Source organism: Molossus molossus, unplaced genomic scaffold, assembly GCF_014108415.1.
Source record: "Molossus molossus isolate mMolMol1 unplaced genomic scaffold, mMolMol1.p scaffold_m16_p_10, whole genome shotgun sequence".
NCBI classification, from domain to species: Eukaryota; Metazoa; Chordata; class Mammalia; order Chiroptera; family Molossidae; genus Molossus; species Molossus molossus.
Genome location: NW_023425345.1, coordinates 108,668,813 through 108,696,443, shown reverse-complemented (window position 1 = coordinate 108,696,443; position 27,631 = coordinate 108,668,813). Strand labels below are relative to the sequence as shown.

General features: G+C 51.1%; 1 protein-coding gene across 2 annotated transcripts in view; it reads right to left on the bottom strand.

The window, feature by feature from the left end:
* Positions 1-1,454: 1,454 nt before the first annotated feature.
* Positions 1,455-27,631, bottom strand: part of LATS2 (large tumor suppressor kinase 2) — an 86,140-nt gene continuing 59,963 nt past the window's right edge. For both annotated transcript variants that reach the window (XM_036252121.1, XM_036252120.1), the window contains exons 3-8: positions 15,449-15,581; positions 12,915-14,206; positions 11,203-11,785; positions 9,187-9,369; positions 7,042-7,148; positions 1,455-3,212 (exon numbers count right to left, since the gene is read on the bottom strand). In XM_036252121.1, the coding sequence (XP_036108014.1) occupies positions 2,718-3,212; positions 7,042-7,148; positions 9,187-9,369; positions 11,203-11,785; positions 12,915-14,206; positions 15,449-15,581 (2,793 nt within the window). In that variant the 3' untranslated portion in view covers positions 1,455-2,717. The remainder of the gene's footprint in view (positions 3,213-7,041; positions 7,149-9,186; positions 9,370-11,202; positions 11,786-12,914; positions 14,207-15,448; positions 15,582-27,631) is intronic.

Below are 27,631 nucleotides of genomic sequence, written 5' to 3'. Positions count from 1 at the left end.
CTCTGGGAAGCACAGGAGGTCCAGATAGATTCTGTGGAGGCTCCCTGAGCTGGAGGAAGCTGCCCCTTTCATAGTAAGCAGTAAGAAAGCTTGCTTTTTTGGTCCTGGAAGGACACATTACCTGGGCCCTGAAGGTACTCACTGCAAACTCCACCCTGAGAAATGGTGCACGTGAAGACAGGCCCAGGGCATGCATTCTAAGCTACCAGCACGGTACATCAGTTCCTCCCACAATTGCCCAGGATTACTTTGCAATAAAAATCACACAAACACTTAACTTTCGACCTAGCAACTTCACCTCTAGGGATCTATCCTACATATTTACTTGTATGTGCACAACATGATGGCTATGAAGGGTTATTTATTCCAACACCATTTAAAATAGTAGTGAAATACTGGAAAAAGTGAAATGTCTATTGATACAGGACTGATCTTATAATAGATCCTTACAATGGAATATTACCCAGTAATAATAAAGGGTGAAGAATTTCTTTATGTGTGGGTATAGATTGCTGAGAAAAAAGATGCAGGAAAATATGCATAATTTTCCCTTTTGTGTAAAAGAGGCTAAAATGTATAAATATTTTTTGTGCCATATATACATAAAGTCTCATTTCTCTAAGGATACACAAAAAATTACTTTTAACTGTCTCATATGACACACTGATAAAATCAAGAACTTAAAAATTTCAATAAAGCCCAGTGGTGTGGCTCAGAGGTTGAGCATCAACCCATGCATCAAGAGGTCATCGGTTCGATTCCCAGTCAGGGCACATGCCCAGGTTGAGGGACTAATTCCCAGTGCAGGGCATGCAGGAGGCGGCCAATTGATGTTCTCACTCATTGATGTTTCTATCCCTCTCTCTCTCTCCCTCTAAAGTCAATAAAGAAAAAAATTAACATATTAAAATTCCAATAAAACATGACACCAAGGGGTTTGTATTCAAAATTTTAATAATAAATTGTGCCAGTAGAAGCTTTCAAAGGCAATGAATGATACACCAATAAATAATAGTTAAATTGAGTTCCTGAGAAAGAGCCTACCACGTAAGTGTGTCCGAGCACTGTGAGTAACAACACGCAATGCTGCCAAGTTGCGGGGACACTGGCTGTCACGGCACAAGCACAGCAGATATCAGGGTTGCCATTCATACAAAATGTAAACCGGTACACAGGGATCTTTTTTATAGTTAGACATTGATAAACTTATGTGTTGTTGCCTAGATATGTACTAAATAATGAATACATTATGCTAAAACGTCAAGGAAAAATATGTGGAATAATATAATGAAATTATGATGTATTGGATTTTTAAAAAGCAAAAGAGAACTGAACTTTTTACTCAAATATAAATCACTTTAAATAGGAATCATACTAATTTAAGATAAGGAATATTTTGTATGTTTATCTATGTACTTATATATACATCTACACATCTAAGAAAATATGTATGGCTTAATTTTTTTATTCCAATGTCACTTTGAATAATCCTTGCTGTTTTACAAAGATGAGGAAAATGTATTTTTAAAACCAAGTTAACATTGATACTTCAAAGCACACCAAAAAAAAAGAAGTGAAAGAATGCCGAGGTTACTGAATTCCACCCTGGTTAGGGCGCAGCTGTGTCGGCAGAAAGCTCACCAGGCGGACCTCAGGGGCCTGGCTGGTGGCAGCCACTGGACTCCACACAGCAGCTATGCCAAGAATGAGAGAGCAGACGACTGGTGAAACAGACGGGCTTCTGTGATTAACTTCAAACTTTTTGGCATAGCTAAATTAATCCCTTTAGATGTACACAAGTTTAGTATATGACAAACGCTTAAGTTTAGCCCCCAAAGAATCCAACCATACCCAAGACACACACAGAAAGTCAATTCTCAGTTACACACCTGCATTTCTTTAACAAAACAGTAAGGGATACAATCACAGTGAAGGCACCCACACAACACATCATCGCACACTGTCTACAATGTCTCATTTATAGATACTGTATAAAGTCTTCACAGAACCCGCTGTGAATGGCAAGACAAGGTCATTTGTAACAGAAGACCCGGCTCGCGTCACTCCACACGCCAGACATCAGGAAGCACACCCCTGGGTCACCGTGCTCACACTGTCTATGATACTATAATATGCAGAAAGAAAAAAAAAGCAGCTTTTAACATATTACAATTTTGAAATGCGGAAAAATATAAAACAAAAACCACTGTGTGAATAAAATGGTATCAGTAATATCAAAACAGTGTTATCTTTTTTTTACTTATTGCACAGAGATTTCTTATCACGGTCTTCAGTTTTCATTTCTTTTCCTAAATGTGAGCTAAGTGCTGTGATAAAATACAAATGTATAAAATGACAGCAGCATGATTTGTCAGAGTTAATCCCTATAATTTAGTAAGAAAAATGACTATAAACAAAATAAGTGCTCTTTCTAAACTGTACTAAATGTTTAAAAAATTGTTTCAATGCAGTGAAGATCCTCAAAAGCCAATTCAAAGCCATGTTGACACCATCCCCTTATCAACCAGAGTCTAGAAATGAAGATATGCTAAACTTGAGTCCTTTTTTAAATAGCATTTTTGTTTTGGTTTGGTTTTTTGGTGAAGACCAGAATTTCAAGTGAAGTAATCAATGGGCTGACTAAAAACAAAGCCACCCTGGCCCTCCCCTCGGTCCTGAAGGAACCGGCCACGCCCGGGTGTCAGTGCCGAGGGTGTCTACACGTACACCGGCTGACAGCCTTCAGTCTGATCCACCAGGCTGGGGTTTTCCAAATCGGAGTCCTCAGCCTGCGCCACCTCTGCTCCTGAAGGCTTTGGGCACCGGAAAGGGTAGCCGTTGTCATCAAAGAACCTTCGGAAGGTGAATTCATAAAATGCGTGCTCAGGGTGCTTGTTGTTTGGGGAGCTGAGTGTGTCCCAGGCCTTGGTGCTGTCTTCACTAGCAGCACTCCAAGGGCTTTCTTCATCCACGGGGTCAAAGTTTGAGGTGTCCATGGGATGGCTGATCTTGGGAACATAGGGAGCTGGCTGCTTCCGAATGTCACTAGAGAAGTCAATGGCGATGAAGAACGGGTGGGCCTTCAGGTCGTCGGCCCCACCCCGCCCCAGCCGGTGGTCCGCGGCACAGCACAGCTTGGTGATGAGGTCCCGGGCCTCGGGGCTCAGCCTGACCTGGGCTGGGATGTGGAGCGTGCTCTCCCAGTTTATCACCTCAAGAGACAAGAGGATCAAAGTTTTAGTTTCTCCCAACATCTCAAAAGGCCTATATGGGCAGTTCTGGGTCAGTATGTGATGGCGTGACTGTAAAATAGTTTTGTTTTCATGGTGGCAGGAAAGTCAGGATGGACTCGGAAGCCGTAGCTGAGGACGGAGCAGCTACAGAGGGCCAATGCTCTGGTTTGGGGCGCACAGCCTGAGGCCAGGGATGCTGAAGCCAAATACAGACCAAGAGAGACTGATCTTTTTTTTTTTTATCCTCACCTGAGGATATTTTTCCATTTTTTGTACAGATAGAGTGGGAGGGAGAGAGAGAGAGAAACATCGACGTGAAGGGACACATCGAGTGGCTGCCACCCGCACGATCAACCAGGGCCGGGGAAAAACTACAACCGAGGTACATGCCCTTAGCGGGAACCGAACCCGGGTCTCTCCGGACCGCAGGCCGACGCTCTAACCTCTGAGCCAAACTGGCCAGGGCGAGACTGATCTTCTTCTATCAGAAAGATTGGTTAGCAAAATAGTTTCGTGCTTTCCACAAACACGGGAAACTGATCCTCTCTGAGTCATTTCTTTAGCTTTGGCAAGAGATTTCTGCTGACTATCATGGTTCTCACTCAACACTTGTTACGGCCTAGAGGTGGTCAGCTGGGGTCTTGTGATTTAAGAAGCAACCTCATGGAGAAGAACGAAGCTGCCCTGCCCTCTGGCCTTGGCTCAACCACCAGCGGCCACCTCCGTGCGCAGTGAGCATGTGTCACGGGGATGTGTCTCGGGAAGGGAAAAGCCCAGGGACTTCACTGCTCACACTGCAGACCAGGCGCACGTGCTGCTGCCAGGTGGCTGGCTGAACACCAGGGGGCACGTGGGTGGAGGGCTGGTCTGACGCTGAGTAGTTTTAGTAGAGCTAAAACTATAAAACTTCTGGAAGAAATCAGAGAGGAAAATCTTCATGATATTGGATTCAGCAATGATTTCTTGCATATGATAACAAAAGCACAGGAAACAAAAGAAAAATATATAAATTGGACTTTATCAAAATTTAAAACTTTAGTTCATGAAAAGACACTACTGAAAGAATGAAAGATTACTTTTGTAAAACATGCATCTTATAAGGAGTTATTACTCAGAATGTATGAAGAATTCCTACAACGGAGCAACAAAAGCAATGGCCCGATGCAGAAAGGGACATGACGCCCAGCAGTGTGCGGCGGACGCTGAGCACTGCTCCCAGCAGGGACATGCAAGTCCGAGCCACAGTGAGATGTCACTGCACTGGAACGAAGTGAAGCCACCATTGAGATGGCTACTATAGAAAAGAAAAAATGCCTGGCAGTGTTGCCCAGTGGATGGAGCATCACCCCATGGACTGAGAGGTCTGGTTCAATTCCCAGTCAGGGCATATGCCCAGGTTGCAGGCTCCATCCCCAGTAGGAGTTGTGTGGGAGGAAACCAACCAAAGTGTCTCTCACATTGATGTTTCTCTCTCTCTCTCCCCTCTTTCCATCCCTCCCTTCCATTCTACTCTCTCTAAAAATCAATGGAAAAAATATTCTCAATTGAGGATTAATCCCCCCTCACCCAAAGAGTAAAAACAAAAAGAAAGAAATTCTTCCCCATGTAACAACATGGGTGACCCTTGAACACATTATGCTCAGTGAAACAAACCGTTCAGAAAGGCAGATGCTGTGTGAGTCCAGGTATCTGAAGCACCAACAGTCAACCTCACACAGACAGAAAGTAGAAGACACGCTATAGGGGTGGGGGAGGGAATGGGGAGTTATTGTTTAATGGGTAGAGTTTCTTTTTTTCCCCCTCCTCCACCGAGAATATTTTCTATAGCTTCTTAGAGTGGAAGGGAGGAAGAAAGGGGGGGGGGGGAGAAAGAGAGAGCGAGAAGCAACAGAGAGAGAGAGAGAGAGAGAGAGAGAGAGGGAAAGGGAGAGAGAGAGACACATCAACTAGTTGCCTCCCCCATGACTGTAACCAGGTTCTGGAATTGAACCTGTAACCCAGGTACTGCTCTTGACCAGAAATTGAACCCAAGACTGTTCAGTCCTCAGACCAATGCTCTAACTGCCGAGCCACACGGGCCAATGTCAATGGGCACAATTCTGTCAGGGAGGATAAGAGTGACTAGAGATGCATGGTGGTGCCGGGTGCGCGGCCCTGCGAGTGTGCCCCCTGTCCCGACCACACCCGGCCCTGCGAGTGTGCCCCCTGTCCCGACCGCACCCGGCCCTGCGAGTGTGCCCCCTGTCCCGACCGCACCCGGCCCTGCGAGTGTGCCCCCTGTCCCGACCGCACCCGGCCCTGCGAGTGTGCCCCCTGTCCCGACCGCACCCGGCCCTGCGAGTGTGCCCCCTGTCCCGACCGCACCCGGCCCTGCGAGTGTGCCCCCTGTCCCGACCGCACCCGGCCCTGCGAGTGTGCTCCCTGGACTGGACTGCACGCTTAAAAGTAGTTAGAATGGTAAGTTTTATCACAATAGAAATTGAGTTATGATCATGCAGGCAAATCAGTGAGTGGTTTAGCTATCCAATGAGAATACAGTAATGCCAACTTCCAATTTTATTGCTACTAGAGTGAAACAAAGCCTTAATTTAGGGTTCTTCTAACTAAGACTTTTTTTTTTTTGGTGGTACGTGCCCCTAGTGGGAACCGAACCCAGGACTCTCTGGTCCGCAGGTCGACGCTCAACCACTGAGCCAAACTGGCCAGGGCTAACTAAGAGACTATTACCTTAGGGTCTACCATGACCTCCAGGGCATATAGATTCTTCCTAGAATTGTTAGTAAATATGTGTCAGTGGGTAAGGCGCTGTCTGAGAAATTACCAAGATTTCAACAGATTCTCAATTCAGTCTTTCTTAAGTAATCAAATCATTTATCTCAGAGAGTGAATGGCCATCATCTAAAACTATTTATTTATCTCAAGTGACTATTAGAAATTCACTTGCACACCTAGCCTAACCTCACAGCTGATAATTTGCAAAAAGTAATGATATAACAATCAAATAGACAAACTTCTTTAGAGATCATTGATATTTTTATTTATTTTTTAATGCTCACCCGAGGATATTTTTCCATTTATAATCAGAAAGAGTGGGAGGGAGGGAGGGAGAGGGAGAGAGAGAAACATTGATGTGAGAGAGACAGACTGGTTGCCTCCGAAACAACCCGACCAGGGCCAAAGACAAACTGCAACCGAGGTACATGCCCACTGAGTCGCTCCAACTGCTGAGCCACACCTGTCAGGGCTAGAGACCATTTATCGAGTTTCCTGCTGGGGCACCGTGGGCACGGTGGGCACCATGGGCACAGTGCTGCAGAGAGCAGACCTGACCGTGCCTGACCATTCATGCTTGTTCTCACCTGGAGACATCAGGATGGCAAGTGACCAATGGTTCAAGTCAAGTTTCAGACGCACATATACTGTATTTCACAACTCCGGTCTAGCCCTGGCCGGGTGGCTCCGCCGGTTGAGGGTTTGATTCCCAGTCGGGGCACACACCTAGGTTTCGTATTTGATCCCTGGTTGGGGTGTATATGGTGGGAGTTGAGCAACCGATTGATGTTTCTTTCTCTCTCTCTCTCTTGCTTCCTCTCTCTCTCAAATCAGTAAACATATCCTCAGGAGAAGATTAAAAAAAATAAATAAATAAAAAATCTCAGGTCTAACTCTGGGGCTTTACTTAGTAAAATAAACATTTTCAAAATAGGTAATAAGAGTAATACTTTAAAAATTGCCTACAGTGAGCCCCTGCCCCACTCGGAAGAGCAGGTCGGAAAACTGTTCGCAGCCGGCAGGTGCACCCCCTTACCTTCAGCTGGGTCTCCGTGGGCGTGGGCGCCAGGAAGGGGGGCTGCCCCACCAGCATCTCGAAGAGAATCACGCCGACGCTCCACCAGTCACAGAGCTGAGTGTACCCTGGAAGGCAAGGCGCGGTCAGTGCCAGCCAGCAGTCTTCCCAGAGAGGGCTCCTCGGGGACGCCCCTCCGCCCGGGCACGCGGCCGGGCAGCCACCCACACAAGACGGCTCCGGCACGTGCGGCTCCGGGAAGGGCTGGGAAGGGCACGTGCTGGGGAGGAGGACGGGTCACTTGTCCTTTTCCTTATTTTCAGTCACTGGTCTGTGATAAACACAGGATGCTTTTGTACGAAGAAAAGACCTTAATTAAAAAAGATTACTGTTGCCCTGGCTGAGTAGCTCGGTTGGTTAGAGCGACATCCTGATACACCAAGATGGTGGGTTGGATCCCCAGTCAGGGCACAGACAGGAAGCAGCCCGTGAATGCAAGAGCAAGTGGAACAGCGCACACCAGTGGCTCTCTCTCCAATCCAGGTGTGTCCAGCATGAACCTTCCTGGCCAGGCTTTCCCAAGAGGTTTGGAGGGGTTAAAGAATGCGGAGGGGAAAGGCGTCACTTTGGCAAAGACAACAACTGTCACTGCAGACACCACCTCTGTGCAAGGCACCATCCAGCCAGACTCTCACCACGCTGCCAAGACAAGGCCAAGGCAGGACGCGCCGAGGCCGTGGGAGCCAGCCCCACGGGGGCGCAGAACAGGCTGCCCTCCCTCCACTCCTCCCTGCCCATCTGGCACTGGGGGCTGCAGAGTGACCCCACCTTGGTTCCTAGACAGTGTCCATGCTGGACACTGGAGAGGGGTTGGGGGGAGACAGGATGTCGTCCCCACAGCCCAGCACCTCCCTCCTACTGAGACCGTGATTGGGCAACAATGTGGCTCTGAGTGGTCACCACTGCCTCGGTCACCACAGCTAACAAAGGAACAGCTGGGACTGAGTCTGGCTGGCTGCAGAGACTTGAAGCAGCACGTGTGAAAAGACAGACCGCCGACCCTGGATTCACGGGGTGGACTCAGGATGATAAGCCACTGACGATTGGACGATTCCTTTGGTGGTCAGTCAGATGTCACGTCTGATGGAACAGAGTCCATCCAGGACCACTTCTGCCGAGCACTTGTGGTGTTATGCACACTACTGTCCCCAAAGCTGACCTTCAAGATGCTTTGGTACTGGAGGAAAATAATATTTGTATTCTGTCGTACTCGATAACCAGCTCGGAACTTGAGCAGGAAGCTTTGGCACATATATACAACAGAGTATTACTTGGCCATAAAAAAGAACGAAACGGTATGCTGTGCAACAGCACGGGTGAATCTGGAGAGTATTATGCTGAGTGAAATTCATCAGTCAGAGAAAGTCCAGTAACATGATTTCACTTATACGTGGAGTCTACTGAACAATATAAACGAGCAAATAAAAGAGAACAGACTCCCAGGTACCGAGAACAGACTGAGGCTGCAGCGGGGAGGAAGGATGGGGGACTGGGTCCAAAGATGACGAGACTGAGAGGTACAGCCTAGCAGACAGTCGTGAGGATGCCAAGCACAGTGCAGGGAAGACAGTCCGCGACATCGCAACTACTCTGCACAGTGCGGCGGTGGGGGGGCACTTGAAATCAGGGGGAACCACTTCCTAAAGTGTATGATTGTCTGACTACTATGCTGTACACCTGAACCTAATACAAAATAATACTGAATGCAAACTGTAATTGGAAAAAATAAAAATTAAAAAAGGAGCCACAGCTAGAGCCTGGACACTGACGTGGCAGACAGAGCGGTTCCTGCCCTCCCCCCTCCCCCCTCCCCCCTCCCCCCACTCCCCAGCTGCAGTGAGCCTCCTGGGCTCCAGGGGGAGAGCTCATGCCCACCTCTCACGTCCCAGTGGAAGGGGCAGAGACAGACTAAAGGTGCCAGTCTGCTGCCACCCTGGGAGCGAGGGCAGGTCCACTCGGAGAGACACGCACTCCTGTGGGCTGTCCCAGTGGGGACGGTCAGGGTCTCAGCAAGCAGGAGGCTCCCTGAGGTCCTCTGGCTCCACAGCTCTGGAGCAAGATGGGCAGGTGTGTGGGACGCCCGAGGCGAGTGCCCGCAGCACCCACCTTTTCGGAGGAGCACTTCCGGTGCAATGTAATTTGGGGTCCCAACCAGGGAGTGTGCCAGACACCTCTGATGCTGCTTCCTGGCTCTCTGCTCCAGGGTCTTCAGCCTGTCTCCACAACGACAATTAGACATGTCGTCCCAGAGGTCACCAGGCTCCATGCTGTCCTGTCTGATGTGGCTCCCTTTTTCACCAGGAATCGGGGCAGTGAAAAAAAGAACACAAAACAAAGTAAGTTTTCAGTATTCAACAAACCCCTAGCTTTAAACTGGAGAACAATTCAATTCAGCTCCTGACACACCAAGAGAAAGACCCTGCCCAGCTGCTAGCAGGGCAGCCTGACATCTGGGTCTGAGGCTGGCCAGGTGAACAGCGCATGGCCCGGGGGGGACCGGCGGTGCCGTGGGGACGGGTGGGGGGGGCAGCCGTGCCGTGGGAACGGGCGGGGGGGGGGGACGGCCGTGCCCTGGGGACCAGCTGCATTGAGGCTCCGATAACCCAGGGAACCTCCCAAGACGTGCTTTAAGATGAGCATGGAAACACATACGGAGATTTTTAGATGCAGTTTAAAAAAACGAGAATAAATTAAATGATTTAGGATTAGATTTTTTTTTTTAATCCTCACCAGAGGACATCCTTCCATATTTTGTTCAGACAGAGTGGGAGGGAGAGAAAGGGAGAGAGAGAGAAACATCGACGTGAAAGGGACACATCGAGTGGCTGCCACCCACACGACCAACCAGGGCCGGGGACAAACTGCAACTGAGGTACATTCCCTTAGCAGGAACCGAACCAGTGTCTCTCTGGACCGCAGGCCGACGCTCTAACTGCTGAGCCAAACCGGCCAGGGCAATTTAGGATTAGATTTACGTTAAGATAAAAAATACAGCCTGAGCTCTGGCCGGTTTGGCTCAGCAGTTAGAGCGTCGGCCCATGGACCAATGAGTCTCGGGTTCTATTCCAGTCAAGGGCACGTACCTTGGTTTTGGTTTCTCCCCAGCCCTGATTGGATCGTGTGACACGGAGACAACCAGTCGATGAGTGGCTCTATCCCATTGATGTTTCTTTCTCTCCCTCCCTCCCACTCTATCTGATGATAAATAAAATAATATCCTCAGGTGAAGAATAAAAAAACAGAAGCCTCAACTATGGTACTAAAATAACTACTTCAAGAATCTGAGCCACGCCCTGGCTGGTTTGGCTCAGTAGTTAGAGTATCGGCCCAAGGACCGAAGGGTCTTGGGTTCAATTCTGGTCAAGCGCACATGCCTAGGTTGCAGGTTCAATCCCAGCCCTGATCGGGGTTGTACAGGAGGTAAACCATAGATGGCATCTCTCCCTCTTTCCACTCCAAACAGCAGAACAACAGGAGCTGGAGTTGACTGTGATCATACCTATAACCACACCCACACCTACAGGTGCTGCAGATACTGCAGGACAGTTAGGTAAGCGGGGCTAGGACTCCTCAGGAGGCTGTGAGGCTTATTTTTTCTTTTCTTTTTGTATTTTATTTCTCACCTGAGGATATTTCTTTACTTATTATCAGATAGAGAGGGAGGGAGGGAGGGAAACACCGATGTGATAGAGCCACATTGACTGGTTGCCTCCCGCACGACCCAACCAGGGCCAGGGACAAACTGCAACCAAGGTACATGCCCTCAACTGGAATCAAACCCAAGACTCATTGGTCTGCGGGCTGACACCCTAACTACCGAGCCACACCGGCCAGGGTGAGGCTTACTTTTTACGACTCATTTCAGTAGGGAAGAGTGATGGCCCTCACAAAGGACCCCTGACACCTCGGTCCACTGCCCTAAAATATCACTGTAAGCTCAAATCCACTCATACATATCGTACTGCTTCTTTAGGGAGAAAGATGTCACACCAAATCATAAAATAATGGAGTGACAGATACTTTCACAATAATTAGGAGCTACCAGGGTGGGAAACAGTTGCCTTCAGATGGCTCAGTTGTGTGCAGACATGTACAGCAGGTGTGGTGTGCCTGAGACAATACCTTTCTGGTAGTACTTGGAGTTGTGAGTCCACCTGAATCCAGTGCAGAGACCAAAATCTGTCAGTTTGATGTGACCATCAAGATCTATCAAAATGTTGTCTGGCTTGATGTCTCGGTGGATAAAGCCCATCTTGTGGACACTCTCGATGGCCAGAGTCAACTCTGCAATGTAGAAGCGGGCCAGGTGTTCAGGAAAGACCTCCATCCGGATGAGCAGGCTCATCATGTCTCCCCCTGGGATGTAGTCCATCACAAAGTACAGGCTGTCCTTGTCTTGGAAGGAGTAGTAGAGTTTGACCACCCACTCATTGTCCGCCTCAGCCAGGATGTCCCTCTCAGCCTTGACGTGGGCCACCTGATTCCGGTTCAGGACATCCTTCTTCCTCAGGGTCTTCATCGCGTACAGAGCGTGAGTGTCCACCTTGCACGCCAGGCACACTTCCCCAAAGGCACCGATCCCCAGGGTTTTGATTTTCACAAACATGGACTTGTCCATCTTAGCCCTCTTCAGCCTGTTGTAGTTGGACTCCTTCTGGTAGAGGATCTTCCTCATCTGCTCCTGCTCAGCCTCACAGAGTCCGGCCTGCAAAGCAGGAAAACAAGGGTCACATCAGAGGAGCCCCAGCACGAGATGGTTGGCTGGAGATACCCTGGAACTGAGAGGACCCTGACTTGATCTATAAGAATTAGATAGGAGAATAGGTCCAATATATTCCAAGCAAGAGAACAATCTGTTTTGTTCTTTATATTCATATACAGACACAAATCCAGAATCCAAAGAGAATAATAGAAAAGAAGTCTCTCTCTGGGTGACTTCAGGCCCTTAAAAACTAAAGGAAACTTCTATGAACAAATTCTGTGGAAAGAGGACCACAAAATTCCTGGAACTCTAAGAGCAACCTCATTTTTTAGTAGCTTAGGGAAAATGAGAAAACAGAAAAGAAAAAGTCAATGAAAATGGAAGAGCAGAAAGTAAGTGCACACATCTTATTTTTATAATTTAAAATTATTGGTTTGTGTAATTTAAATTTGCTGTAAGACTTAATTTAAATAATTTCATTAATTACCTTCTCTAGCAGTTTTGTGTCAAGTAAGTTCTCTTTAAAACACTACTTGTTGCCGGCTGGTGTGGCTCAGTGGACTGAGTGTCCTCCCATGGACTGAGAGGTCCTGGTTCGATTCCCAGTCAGGGCACATGCCCAGGTTTTGGGCCCGATCCCCAGTGGGGGACGTGCAAGAGGCAGCCCATTGATGTCTCTGTCTCTCTCTCTCTCTCTCTCCCTGAAAAAACAGAAAACAAAAAACAAAAAACACCACTACTTATTAATTATGGACTTAAAGGAAGGATAAATGAATCCCTACTTTCTTCATAAATCCCACAATTTCAATTCATAAAACCTCACACTTTGTTTCTACTCTTCCCAAGTGTTTTGTTACTAGTTAGTAAAACATAATGAATTCTGCTAATGAATAAAAACACATAAAAGCCATTTGGTAATTTCCCATTGGCACCTGGTGTACAGCCACAGATGACCCCTCCGCCAAGGGAAAGGGAAGGGAGGCTGGGAAACCTGTGGTCTCTCCAGGGCCTCCCCTCCTACCCAGACCAGGCAGGGAGATGACTGGTTGGTGCCAACAGCGCAGGAAACATAAAGCAAAGAAACCCTCCTGCAACTCCCGTTCAGGGCTTAGGAAGGCTGAGAAGAGATTACTCTGGCCATCTCCTGCTCCAGCTGCAGCCTGCGGTTGACCTTTTGCTGGTAGGTCTTGATGACATTTTCCACATGCTGCTCCATGAAGAACTTGAATGCGTAGGGCGAGTAGCTCTTGATTCGAGACTCTCTTCTCTCCTCATCGGGGCTGTTTTTGCGAACCGGGACTGGAGACGTCTGGATCAGTTTCTTATCCTTCCCAATTCGGTCTGCCTTGACGCCTTTGAGACCCCTGTCGGGGGGCTCAGAGGGCGTGCCCCGCAGCCGCTGCTCTACCCCCACACACAGGCAGTCCACATCCACCTGCTCGGCTGCACCCCGCAGCAGGAGGTGCTTGGGGTAGGGCGGGGGTGGGCACCTCACGTCCACGTCCCGCGGGTAGGGCCCTGCGCCCACCAAGGGCGGGGGCTGCTCCTCCGCAGAGTCCGGCCCGTCTGCAGGGGTGGGCGCGGGCAGCCAGGCGGGATGGGAGGGCCCCACCGCCGTCTGCGGCTCAGGCCGGAGCACACGCACGCTCTTCACCGGGTGCAAGATGTGTGCCGCTGTCACCGCTGTGATGGTGTTGGGGGAAGCCACCGCCACGGGCTGCTGGTGGCCATTGAAAGAGCTGCTTCTGCTGGGGACAGAGCCCTCGGGCCGAAACGCCACCTGCTTCTGTAGAGAGTCGCGCCGGGCTAGGGTGGGCACCTGCCACGGCTGGACAGGGGCGCTGCCGGCCTCGTACAGATCCATGTTGAGGCTGCTCCTGGAGGGGGCCAACAGACTCTGTGGGGGTACCATCACGTGCACCTGTGGGGCCTGTTTGTGGTGTGGGTGCGGCACGTACAGACCCGCTGTGGCCCCCACTGCTTGGAAAGTGTGCCCGGCCCCTGGCTGCCCAGCCGGGCCCTTGGCACCCAGATTGGCATACCCCGTGGTGTCCGGAGGCCCCTTGTTCTGGAAGGAGGGGCTGCGCTGGACTCCGTAGCCCAGGGGCTCCCCGGGTACCAGCAGGTGTGGCCTGTAGTGTGGGCCCTGCATTGGGAGGCCCTGGCCCGCAGGCCCAGCCACGGGGAAGTTCATCCCGGCAGCCTCCATACTTGCAGAGTAGCCCTTGGGCTGGTGCTGGGGGCCGCCAGGTGCGCTGTGGGGCCCGACGCTGGCGAAGAGGAAGTCCGCGTACTGCCGGGGCACCTCCTCCACCGCGCCGCTGCCTTCGTAGGCCGCGCTCAGCGGGTGGTAGGGGGGGAAGGGGTCTCCTACGCCTTCAAAGCTTGGCCTCCGTGGCACAGGGCTGGGGGCCACGCCCTTTCCTGCAGAGGGAAGAACAGAGTGGCATCAGAGAAGGCTGCCCATCGGGCTCTGGCATTTTCAGGCTCTTCCATGACCGAAGGCACCAGAGCAGAGGAGACTCTGCTGCGCAGTCCCGCGGCCTCGAAGCCCAAAGGTCTGCCCTGCTGGGGAGCCTCCCTGGAGCCCTAGCACAGGCAGGCCCTCCACAGCGCCACCAGGGGCAGCAGGCACCGCCACCACTGCTGGGCCCGCACCCTGAGCATGCACAAAGGGGGCCGAAGGAACCCCCAGGGGCATGGCCCCGCGGACCCCTGGGAGCTGTGCTCTGAGACAAGACGGGAAAAGCTAAGCACCCTGACGGACAGCTGGCCCAGCACTGTGTAAGGAGACTCCTTCTGTCAAGAAAAAATCAAGAGTTTGTGTCCTCTTAGCACAGTGGTTCTCAACCTTCCTAATGCCACGACCCTTTAATACAGTTCCTCATATTGTAGTGACCCCAACCATAAAATTATTTTCGTTGCTACTTAATAACTGTAATTTTGCTACTGATATGAATCACCATCACAAATGTTTTCCAATGGTCTTAGGCGACCCCTGTGAAAGGGCTGTTCGACCCCCAAGGGGGTCGCGCTGCAGGTTGAGAACCGCTGTCCTAAGAGCAAAGGCACAGCTTACAAAGCCTGTATAATTCTCACTCGGCAATGAAGTGGGTTCATCCCAGGCCCACTCCTTTGCTGCGCATCACGAGTCCTAGCACACTCGGGCCTCGGGCTGCAGAGCAGGCCCCACCTGCGGCGCCCTGGAGGGCACTGGACAGCCAGCAGTGCTGCCGCTGGAGCGCCCGCCAGCACCACCCCTTCGCCACTGGGCAGCCGCTCCCGCAGCATGGGAAGTGGCATGTTTTACAGTCGCTGGATTTTGAAAGACCCCGTCCACAGGCTTAAGAGAAATTGCAAAGAACATTTTTAGGTTCACTCTGCCTAATTTTAATAGCCAGTGAATTTTTAAATCTTTCATTAAAAACAAAAAAACAAGAATTCCTCCTGTAGGAAGTACCACAGGTTATTTCAGATGGAGGGCACCCAGGCAGGTCCCATGGTCTGCAGCTGTGCCCCCACCCCTGCCAGAGTGCCAGAGCAGGACAGGCTCGGCTCAGCCACCACACGCACGTGTGCCCAGAGGCCATCTTCTGACCAGGGACCTCCCTTATGTGCTTCTAGGGTACAAGCCACCTCCTCTCACCGGCCGCAGGTCTCGCTCACCCGGGGAGGTCTGCTTGATGACGCGCACGATCTGCTCCTTCCTGGGGTCCAGGTAGCCCATCTTGCTGATGTAGTCCAGGGCAGCCTCGATGCTCCTGCTGCCCGTCTGCTTCAGTGCCCGGCCCGCCATCTCCTGCAGAAGCACAGGGCACCTGAGCACCAGGGTGTCTGTCCCTGCCCGCTCCTCACTGCTGTGACCCTGGCCTCCTGGGACTGGGGGGGGCGGGGGGGCACCGCAGACAAGTCTTGGAATGGGCACAGCTGGTCACATGTCCGCAGGTGCCTGATGATGAGGGTCTAAGCTGCACTGAACTGCAGGCTGTTCAGCATGTGTCAAGACATACAGGAATTTTGATAGTGGTCGTGAAAGAATCTTAAATGCTGTTTTTCCTCAGAAAACATTGGGGCTGGGGATAACCCTAAACTTAGAACAGTGTACTGTGGAGAATGGCGGGAGCCAGAGAAACGTGCTGGGCCCAGCTCACTCCCAGCTGACTCGGACAGAGGCAACTGCAATGTTGAAGTCAGGATCAGGTGATCTGCCCTAGAGGACGGGGGTTTCCAAACAGTCACTTGTAAAAGCCCTCCTGGTGCCTGCTGCTTGCAGGGCCCTGTGCACCCACAGCAGCCGTGGGCTCGCGCTCAGGGCCCTGGACCAGCGGGAGAAGGAAAGAACAGGCTAAAGGAGCCCACGGACCCCTGGGTGGCACAGACAGGTCCCTCAGAATTGCTCTGGGATGACTACAAGACAGACACTGGCAGCCACTACAGGGAGATGCAGGTGGAGTGGATGAGGGTCAGAGGAATCAGATCCTTCCTGCCAAGGGAGTGGGCACCAGAGGCTGCTTGTGGGAGAGATGGCTCTCCCAGGACAGATAATCTGGGCAGATGGGGAGCCCAGGAGAGAAAAGGTATTCTTGGCAGGTGGAACAGTAAGAGTGGAGGCCTAGTGGGAAGGCAGCTGGAGGCCTGAGGAGGCAGCAGAAAGGGACGGTCTGGGAAGCTGGCCCAGAGTCTGCCCCATCTGAAGTAGTGGCAGAAACTTCCCAAGAGGAACGCAGGTCAGTGAGGAGAACGATCAAGCAGGCTGGAGGAGACAGGAGGGCACAGGGCAGGGAGCGCTGCAGAACTGTGGGCCAAGAGGGACGACCACAGAGGCCAGCCTGCTGGGGGCAGGGGCGGAGCAGGCAGAAGCAGCAGAAGGGGACTCGCTGTTCTGACAGTCAAGGGGTGGCAAACAGAGAGGAGGAAAATGAAATCTGGGAGGGGGGTGATGACAGGAGATGAGAAGTTCTGAGGGCAAAGGCTGGGAGAGCGCTCCTGGAAGTCAGACAGGGAAAAGGGAGAGTGAGGATGTGCAGGGACCCCAGCACCCCGAGACAGGTCAGGGCTGTCTTACTGCAGAAAGAGAGTGGCTGTGTTCGCAAAAGGCCACCCAGGAGACAGCCGCCATCCCAGATGCTCCCTCCTTCAGGCTGACCAGGCCCACTGTGCTCCGCTGCCCCAGGACAGGCATCACGAGCCCTGACCTCTGTCAGACCGTCTCTCCCTTGAGGACTGGAGAAGCTGGCAGGGCTGGAAACTCCCTTGTCCTTTATGGCTGTATCCACCCACCTACCAGACTAGAACAACTTAAGTGTTTTATAGTCATTTGACTATATCACATTAAAATCAAATTTGCCCTTCTTGGCAACACCCCAGATGAGCGGTAGGACAAAACACGGAGGCTGTACTTGGCTGTAACGCATGCCTCTATTCTCAGCGGAGCGAGCGTGCGACACCGCAAGGTGACGGGGCAGAGAGGGGCCGTGGAGGGGCCAGGAACGACATCCTGACATCCAAGGCCTGGAGAGGCGATGCCAGGGAGGAGGAACTCGAGGCGACAGTTTACAGACTGGGAGATGGTGTAAGGACAGAAAGGGCACGTGTCGGAATGCTGAATGAGCGGCTGAGGGGGCAGAGTTCAAAGTGGATCCTTCAGTGCCTCCCCGCCTGCAAGGGTGGCAGACGGGCTCCACCCCGCCCACCTCTGTTCTGCAAGGAGGTCCTCTCTGCGGAGGTCTCCACAGCTTGGAGAAAGAAGTTATCAGGTCACCCTGAGCTTCTGGAGCTGTTTAACAGTGTGCCATTAGGAAAGACCTTCCCACAGCAGGAACTGTCCAACCTGCTTCGTCTGCAGCGTGGCCACCAGCTCCTGTCTCTGTCAGGGCGAACTACAGGCTTATTCATTGCTCCAGAACCTGCCCCGTGCTGAGGGACTGACGAAGTTAAGTGTGCACATATTCCAATCTCACCTTGTTTACTGGGCACCAAAAGTTAATTGTGTACAAATCTAGGAACTTAACCAAGAAAATCAACACAAGGAGACCACAAAGAATGACTAATGTTCACAGGAACATTTCAAGTCATAAAACCCCTTGAATAAGCCAGCTCGTGTATCAGTTAACACCTTGGAGTAACCAGAGTCGGCGGGTCCACCTGTCTGTCTGCCCTGCACTGAGCCAACATAGCTTCTATAAGCACTGTGCGGAGAGGAGACTGTACCATGTACACAGCTTTGCTGTCAAGCCATGGGACACACAGAACCGTGCCCAGACCCACCAGGAACATGCAGCCTTGCCTTACATTCAGCTCCCCGTCTGCCGTGACTGTTCACGGCCCCAGCAAGACGTCAGTGAGCCCTGCACCCACCCAGAAGCACAGCCTGCTCCCTGTGGGTGGCTGAGCGACACGCAGGCCTGTGGTGCAGTACTCAAACGCAGAGCCAGCAGGCTGGTGCGTTGCTGAGAAGTGACTTCAAACCTGCGTGGAGGAGAGCCGCAGAGTGGGGGCGCAGCCAGCACCTCGGGCATCCCCCTGCGCTGTCGGAGAGCCAAGCACGGCGGCTGGTGAGAGAAGGCCTCACCAAGGCCAGTTGCCCCTCCTGGCACAGGTCAGGGAGTATGGTGGGGGCACCTCAGCGAGATTCCCTCTTGACCAGTGACCAGCTCTCCAACTGTCACAGGTCCCAAAAGGCCCCCAAAGACCGGCCCCCGCCAGCCTGTGGCCTGCAGAGCAGGAACCGCCGGGCAGCGAGGGCTGGCAGCTGGCTTCGGCTTCGCTGTCCCGGGCTCCGGAGGTGCCCGGCACAGTGCGCCTGCCTTCCCTCTCCTGGCCTGTCACCCTCCGAGGGGCAAAGCCTCGGCACACCCCGTCATGCTCATACAATTTATGACTCATGACTCACAGGAAGACAGAAGCTGGGTTCACACGCTCCATACAGCTCGGCTGTCTTCCAGCATTAACACAGAACCGAGCGCAAATTAAATTCAGTGAGAAGTTATGATGTACGAAGAAAAGAATTTCCCCTGGAGATCCTCTCCCACCCCTTCCTGGTAGGAAAGCATTTTCCGAATGTTAGCAAAGTTATATCCCCACACTGTAATTCAGTTATGGCTGAAAAACGAGAAGTGAACAACTCTGGCCTTGTTGGGTCCATGTGGGCCTCCGCATGCCTGCCCACCCGCCTCGCGGTCTTTTTCACACACACCAGCAGTTCAGGCTCCAAATCCCAGTGGAGGAAGAGTCCCCACCCAGGGCTGGCCAAAGAAGCTGAGACCTGGTGGCCACCTGAGCACTGCTGTCCTGGGGGGGAACAGTTCCAGCATCTTCTGAGGACCCCAGACACTGTACCCTAAAATAAACAAGCACATCCTCAGCTTGTCAAGGAAAAAGAAGATAGCATAGCCAGCCTTTAAATTGAGTGGTATTCCTCTCCTTCACCTTAAAAAGAAATCTCACCCAAAACTACATTTCTCGAGGACCGAGATGAAGCCTACCGAGCCAGAAGCAGGGGATTTCTGAAGTGTGTGCATGGTCACAGCCCGAGAGGAAGCGCCCGGTGACACGGGGAGCAGAGCCCACAGCTCTGGCAGGCTCGCTGCTGCACTTGCTCCCTGGCCAAGGCTCCCAGTGCCTTGGGGCACGGTGGGACAGTGTCTCGGCAAAACACGGACCTTGGGCACAACGTGTGGGAGCCTCGGGCCAGCTGGGCCCCCCAGCGCTCCACTCTCCGCATTCTGGGTACTTCCCAGTGACAATGCGGAAGTCCACTGGGCTTCTTAAGGCTTCTCGTTTTGTATGTGCTCAAACAATGGTGGAAAAATGCAGTGAAGAACAAAGAAGTTGCCTTTGAATGGCCAACGTGTGTGCAGAAGGAAGTGAGTCACTGCCTCAGGGATGTGCTGCTCCAGAGACTCCCACCCAGGGTGGCCTCGTACACGCCTGCTGGTGAAGCCACAGCACCAACACTGAGACTGTCACACAGCAAGGGGCAGGGGCAGGGTGTTTGTGAGCACTTGTGTGGGAAACAAAACATTGGGTTTTGTTTTTTGTTTTTATCCTCGCCCGAGGACGTTTTGCATTTATCCTCAGATAGAGTGGGAGGGAGAGAGAGAGAAAAACATCGACGTGAAAGGGACACATGGAGTGGTTGCCACCCGCACGACCCCAACTGGGGCTGGGGACAAATGCAACCAAGGCACGTGCCCTCAGCGGGAACCGAACCCGGACTTCTCTGGTCCATTGGCCAATGCTCTAACCAATGAGACAAACCGGCCAGGGCACAAAATATTTTTAAAGTAACTTATACATATGGAGTTAAGAACAAATTTGGCCTCAAATTAAACAAACATAAAAATTTTTTAACCTTGCCAATGATCAAAGAAACACTAATAAAAGCATTTTATAACAGTTGTTAGCACCAAAATAAAATAAATAATTTAAAGAGAAGTGGGCTGGGCCCTGCTGGTGTGGCTCAGTGGATTGAGCACTGTCCCACGGACTGAGAGGTCCCAGTTTGATTCCCCATCAGAGCACATGCCCGGGCTGTGGGCTCCATCCCCACTAGGGGTTGAGCAGGAGGCAGCCAATTGATGTATCGCTCTCACATTGATGTTTCTCTCTCTGTCTCTCCCCCTTCCCTCCCCTCCTTCCACTCTTTCTAAAACTCAATGGAAAAAATATCCTCAGGGGAGGATTTTTTAAAAAAAGTAAGACAATAAGAATACTGGCACATGGCAAATTCCCAAAATGATAAAACTGGTTATATTATCTTGTTACATAATTGTGGGCAGATAAAAATTCTCCACATTGCCTGGCCAGTGTGGCTCAGTGGATTGAGCATTTGTCCCATGCACCAAGAGGTCACTGGTTCGAATCCCGATCACTGCACATACCCAGGTTTTGGGCTTGATCACCAGTAGGAGAACAGGAGGCAGCTGATTGATGTATCTCTCTCTCTCTCTCTCTCTCTCTCTCTCTCTCTCTCTCTCTCTCTCTCAAATCAATGGGAAAAAAAACAACAACATTTGAAAAGATGCCAAGAAACTATTTCATCAGAAAATGGAAATATTATCCCAATAGTGATTAGTGAAATTTGAGAACCTAAACAAACATGTTTTATTCCAATGTATTCTGTTAGCTTATTCTAGTTTTTCTATTATGCCTCCAGTAAAAAAATACTCACTGTACATTTACTTATCCTAATTGGGCTGCATGTTCAGCATTATGCACTGCCTTTTGAAGTGCTCTTGCAACTCTGTAGGCCCTCACATAAAATTTGGTTTGGTTAACATCTGAGTACACAAATTATTATTGTTATCTTTAAGTGTTTTTGTTATTGTTTGTTGTTGTTAATCCTCACCTGAGGATATTTTTTCCACTGATTTTCTTAGAGAGAGTGGAAAGGACGGAAGGAGGGGGAAGAGGGAGAGAGAGAGAAGGAGAGCAAGCAACATTGATACGAGAGAGAGACATAGATCGATTGCCTCCCACACATACCCCAACGGGAGTTGGGAATTGAACCTGCAACCCAGGTTTGACTGAAAATCAAACCCGAGACCCTTCAGTGCATGGGCCAACACTCTGACCACTGTGCCACAATGGCCAGGGCTAAATGATTTTGTTCTTAAAGGATAACTAAACTCTTGGATATGGTGACTATGATGACTTAGGTCCAATCTCTTTTTGGGAAATCATGAAAATCAACAGAAAAACAGAATATAACCTATAAAACCACCTCAGGAAAGGATGGGAGAACCAATCTACAATCTAACAGGCTGTAGGTGCCATGTCTTCTGAAGGAGAACTCCTGGGTCCTGACCGTGTGCAGGCATGACGGCATGTGTGCAGGCATGACGGCACGTGCCCAGGCTGTGCACATGCACACGTCAGCCTGCTGCGGCTCGGGAAAGCAGCACTGCACCCCAACCTGCAGCGCCCTGGCACCCAGGGACTGTCCCAGCACATCCTGCCAACGAGGAGTCAAAGCCCCACAGAAACTGCACAAGTGCCTCCCCAGGCAGCAGCTGCTGCAGACCTCACACAGTGTCTCCACCCCCAGAACATGCCTCCTGTTTTAAAGGAGGGCAATAGGAACCCTAGAATTTGGCTTGTATAATTCACCAAAAAACTAAGCACACAAAAGCACAGGGAGTTCACATGTACCTCCTGTTCACAAGGTCTCTAAAGCAAGCTGCAGGAAACCAGAGCATTGCTTCCAGAAACAGAAACGAGCCCCCATGTTCCCAGTGCTGGGGAATCAATAAGTTTTATCAGACAGCACAGAAAGGAATTATTTTGGTCCCACAGAAGATAGACTTCTGGGGAAAATCCTGGCAAGCATCATCCAGAGGATCTGACATCACAAGAAGGTAAAGGTTCATGTTTTCCCAGCACAAAAGAAAACCTAACACTGCGTTTAGAGAGACAGGTACTTGAAAGTATGAGCTAAAGGACTTGGGTAGAGGGTGGGGCTGGGGGTGGGCAGAACTCAGAAGGTAGCTTATACACTTTCTGGGAGACAGGAAAAAAACCACAGATGGAGCAAATGTAGAAAGAACACAGCTGACCTTAACAGAGTATGGTCTAAACTGGTCAGACGCTAAGGAGCCCAAAGCCAGTCTCCTGTGCTCCCAGCTGGGCAGGGCTCATGCCGCCTGGATGCACTCACCCCAGACTTCAGTGCGGCGCTCTCTCCCTTTCAAGGGTCAGAGATCAGGTAAGTGTCCAGAGGGGCTTGCCAACTGGAAACTCAGCTCTGAACTTCCGATGCGATCTCTGACAGGGATGGAGACAGAACACTGAAGGTCACACAGAAGGCTGCCTGCCCTTGTCTCTGGAGGAGTGCTGCTCAGTGGTCGGGAGCAGAATGAAGGGAATAAATTTGGAACTTTAATTCACACTCCTGATGGGAACTCGATCTTCAGAGGAAAAAGGTCTTCATAAAGGAAACAATTCAGTCTATGCCTCAGCCCATGATGCTTGAGGAAGAAAAGTCACAAGAAAGGTGACAGGCCAGTGGCCTGTCTGCGAGGCAGAGCAATGTCACTGGTGAGCAGAAGAACCACAACTCCAGGAGTACACGTGATCATGGAAGGCAGCAGCGCCTGACCCGGGTCCTGAAGCCCACTGTGTCCATCCTCGAACAGGGCCAGAGGGTGTGGGTCAGCTCTGTGCAGACTGTCTGCACTGTGATCCTGGGTGTGAAGAGACTGAACTCAGGTGGGACGAACCTGTGCCGTGACTGAGCACAAGGTGTCCGAAAGGCAAACCAGTCATCAATGCTGAAATACACAGGCAGCTTGAATGAGACTCTGAGAAACTGAGTCAGCTGTGGGGAGGACTGGCTGCTCCCCTCCAGATAATGCTGCCTGTAAGCTCCACCATGAACCCGCCCCCGAAACGCACCGGCCCACTTCACCCTGACCAGCTCTGTCCCAGACCCCAAGCTTTCTCCTTTGCCTTTTAACTGAGGGGCTGTTCTGTTTTTCTGTGTTCTACAGCCTTCCTGCTGCCTGTCTCACTCACTGGGGACGGTGGGCCCATCACATCAAGGGGGGTCACTGGGTGCAGATCACACAGAGCTCTCTCTCATGTGCTTGTTTAAAAATGGTGTCAAGCCCTGGCCGGTTTGGTTCAGCGGTTAGAGAGTTGGCCTGCGGTCCTGAGAGACCGGGTTCGGTTCCCGCTAAGGGCACGTACCTCGGTTGCAGTTTGTCCCCGGCCCTGGTCGGTTGTGCGGGTGGCAGCCACTCGATGTGTCCCTTTCACATCGATGTTTCTCTCTCTCTTACCCCCTCTCTCCCTCCTGCTAAAAAAAATATAAATAAATAAATAAAAATGGTATCAAGTCAATGGGAAGATCCAGAAAACCAGAGGCTCATCTAAGAAGATAGGAATATGCTTTTACTCAGTATCCTTAAAAGACACAATGTACTTTATTAAACAATATAATTTATTGAAATGTACAAATATTTTACATATGAAATGAAGTGAAAACTGAAATTCCCTATTAGTTACATTTTTTTTTTTTTTTTTTTACAGATAGAGTGGTAGGGAGGGAGAGGGAGGGAGAGAGAGAGAGAGAGAGAGAGAGAAACATCGACGTGAAAGGGACACATCGAGTGGCTGCCACCCACACGACCAACCAGGGCTGGGGACAAACTGCAACCAAGGTACATGCCCTTAGCGGGAACCGAACCCGGGTCTCTCCGGACCGCAGGCCGACGCTCTAACCGCTGAGCCAAACCGGCCAGGGCCCTATTAGTTACATTTTTATGTATTTTTTTTTAGAAAAAGTGACAGTATAACTTTGAAATGGATACTTTTTTGGGGTTAACTTTTTTTTTTTTTTTTTTTTTAAATCCTCACGTGAGGACATTTTTCCATTTTTTGTACAGATAGAGTGGGAGGGAGAGAGAGGAAGAGAGAGAGAGAGGGAAACATCGATGTGAAAGGGACACATCGAGTGGCTGCCACCCGCACGACCAACCAGGGCCGGGGACAAACTGCAACCGAGGTACATGCCCTTAGCGGGAACCGAACCCGGGTCTCTCCGGACTGCAGGCGGACGCTCTAACCGCTGAGCCAAACTGGCCAGGGCTGGGGTTAACTTTTAATTCTCATCACCAAAGGCTCAGAATCCCTGTGACAGTTTGCATTTTTTCAACAGTGCTTTAACATCTAATAGTTCTGTTTAAGACTTGGCTGTGAAGACCAGTTGAAATTTTCTTTGTGTTTTTTTGGGGGGACGAAGAGGAAGGGAGAGAAAAATGTCGATGTTAGAGTGAAACATTGATTGGCTGCCTCCTGCATGCTCCCTATCAGGGATGGAGCCTGCAGCCTGCAACCCCAGCATGTGCACTGACTGGGAATCAAACACGCAACCTTTCAGTGTATAGGATGATGCCCAACCAACTGAGCCACACTGGCCAGGGCAAAATTTTTTTTTTAATTCTATGTTGCTAAGAGTGAAATCACAGGACATGCGCACTGCGAATAGTGATATAAATTTTCTTACATGAAAAAAAATTCTGCGTGTACATTTTATTTTAATATATTTATTATTAAATGGAACGCTGCACTGCCCTGGCTGGTTTGGCTCAGTGATTAGAGCGGCGTAGGCCTACGGACTGAAGGGTCTTGGGTTTGATTCCCAGTCAAGGGCACAAGTTCTTCCCTGACCCTGGTCAGGGTCGTGCGGGAGGCAACCAATTGATGTGTCTCTCTCACACTGATGTTTCTCTCTCTCTCCTTCTCTTCCACTCTCTATAAAAAAATCAATGGAAAATATCCTCAGGTAAGGATTAACAAACAAAAAGAAATGTTTAAAAGTAAATAAATAGAGCCCTGGCTGGTTTGGCTCAGCGGTTAGAGCATTGGCCTGCGGTCTGGAGAGACCCGGGTTCGGTTCCCGCTAAGGGCACGTACCTTGGTTGCAGTTTGTCCCCGGCCCTGGTTGGGTTGTGTGGGTGGCAGCCACTCGATGTGTCCCTTTCACGTCAATGTTTCTCTCTCTCTCTCTCCACCCCCCCCCAACTCTATTTGAACAAAATATCAAAAAAATTCCTCGGGTGAGGATAAAAAATAAATAAATAAATAAATAAATAGAATGCTGCATTCAAGATCTTGCTCTACCCAATAAAGCAAGAACAGCTTTTACCAAGTTCATTTGACAAACACACCTCTCTGCCCCAAATGTTCCTAGGAAGGAGGGAGTTACCAATGCCAGTTCCTCGGGAGTATTCCCAGGCCTGTGAAGACTCTCTACAGTGCTCCATAGGGCAGCAAGCTCCCCCGTGCAGGGGTGGGGTGCAGGCCGGACCCTCGGGGGACAGAGTCTACGTCTGGGTGCAGCTGGGTGTGTGAGACAGATGGGCAGATGAAGAAATACTGACCGTGGGTTGGAAATAAGAGGCCTGAAATCTGTCGTTCAGTATCTTCCGTAAAGACTGAGCTTGAAGAGAGGAGACCCTGTGGCACCACCGCCCGCACGCCCGGTTCCGGCCACCACCGCCCGCACCGCACGCCCGGTTCCGGCCACCACCGCCCGCACCGCACGCTCGGTTCCGGCCACCACCGCCCGCACGCCCCACCCCGGCCACCACCGCCCGCACCGCACGCCCGGTTCCGGCCACCACCGCCCGCACCGCACGCCCGGTTCCGGCCACCACCGCCCGCACCGCACGCCCGGTTCCGGCCACCACCGCCCGCACCGCACGCCCGGTTCCGGCCACCACCGCCCGCACGCCCCACCCTGGCCACCACCGCCCGCACCGCACGCCCGGTTCCGGCCACCACCGCCCGCACCGCACGCCCGGTTCCGGCCACCACCGCCCGCACCGCACGCCCGGTTCCGGCCACCACCGCCCGCATGCCCCACCCTGGCCACCACCGCCTGCACGCCCGGTTCCGGCCACCACCGCGCAACTCTCGGTGCCCTCTGTGCTCACAACCGAACCACCTCACAAAACTAAACAATTTCAGAAAAACTGTTACTGATGAGTACATATGATTAAATACGTACTGAAAGAAACCCAAGGTGTTAACACTGCCATCATCTCTGTGCAGTAGGATCAGATGTGAATTTTAGTCTTCTCTCTTTTTTTTACCCTCAGCGGAGGACAATTTTGCATTTATCTTCAGATACAGTGGGAGGGAGAGAGGGAGGAAGAGAGAGACACATCGAGTGGCTGCCACCCACAGGACCCCTACCAGGGTCGGGGACAAACTGCAACTGAGGTACGAGCCCTTAGTGGACACCGAACCCAGGTCTCTCTGGACCACAGGGCCACGCTCTAACCACTGTGCCAAACCGGCCAGGGTGTCCTCTCTTTTCTTTTTCTTTTTTAATCCTCACCCGAGGACATTTTTCCAATTTTTGTACAGATAGAGTGGGAAGGAGAGAGAGGGAGAGAGAGAGAAACATCGACGTGAAAGGGACACATCGAGTGGCTGCCACCCGCACAACCAACCAGGGCCAGGGACAAACTGTAACCGAGGTACACGCCCTTAGCGGGAACCGAACCCGGGTCTCTTCGGACCGCAGATCGACGCTCTAACCGCTGAGCCAAACCGGCCAGGGCAGTCCTCTCTTTTCTTACATTTTCCAAATCTTCTATAATGATTCTATATTATTTTTATATTCAGAAAATAAAATCTTAGCAAAAGTGCGTCCCACATACACATAAACACCCCACTCTACTAATGACTGGCCTTTCTGACACTGGCTGGAGCCACCTCCCCCCACCCCAGCCCCCTACAGAGTTGCCCTTTCGGGCCTTTGCGGCCCTCCCCCGCTTTAACCCACCCCATGGACCGCTCTGAAATGCACATAGAAATCTGTCTTCCTGGCTTAATGTCCTGCCGCCATAACCGCACCACTTCCTTGGTCAGTGCAGGCCCAGCCAAGGCCTGGGGGACAGACGCAGACCCCCCGCAGAGCCAGGCCAGCCTTCTCCACAGCGAGCCCTCCTGACACCCTGACCAAACGATGGACTTCTCCATCTTCTTATACCTGCACCTGGCACATGTCATCATCAAGCTGATGCCACTGTGTTGTACTTACTGGTCACATACTGTCTGTCCCAAATACATCTACTGTGCCAAGCCACCATTCCAGGCTCTGGGGAGACAGGGGTGAACAAAACTGAGGGCACATTTAAAAAAATATGTTCTTTATTGATTTTATTAGAGAAAGAAGAAAGGAAAAAGATGGAAACATTAACGTGAGAGAGATACATCAATTGGCTGGCTCCTGCACAACCCCAAATGAAACCCCGGCATGTGTCCTGACTAGGAATCAAACCAGGACCTCTCAGTCCATGGGACAATGCTCAATCCATTGAGCCACACCTGTCCGGC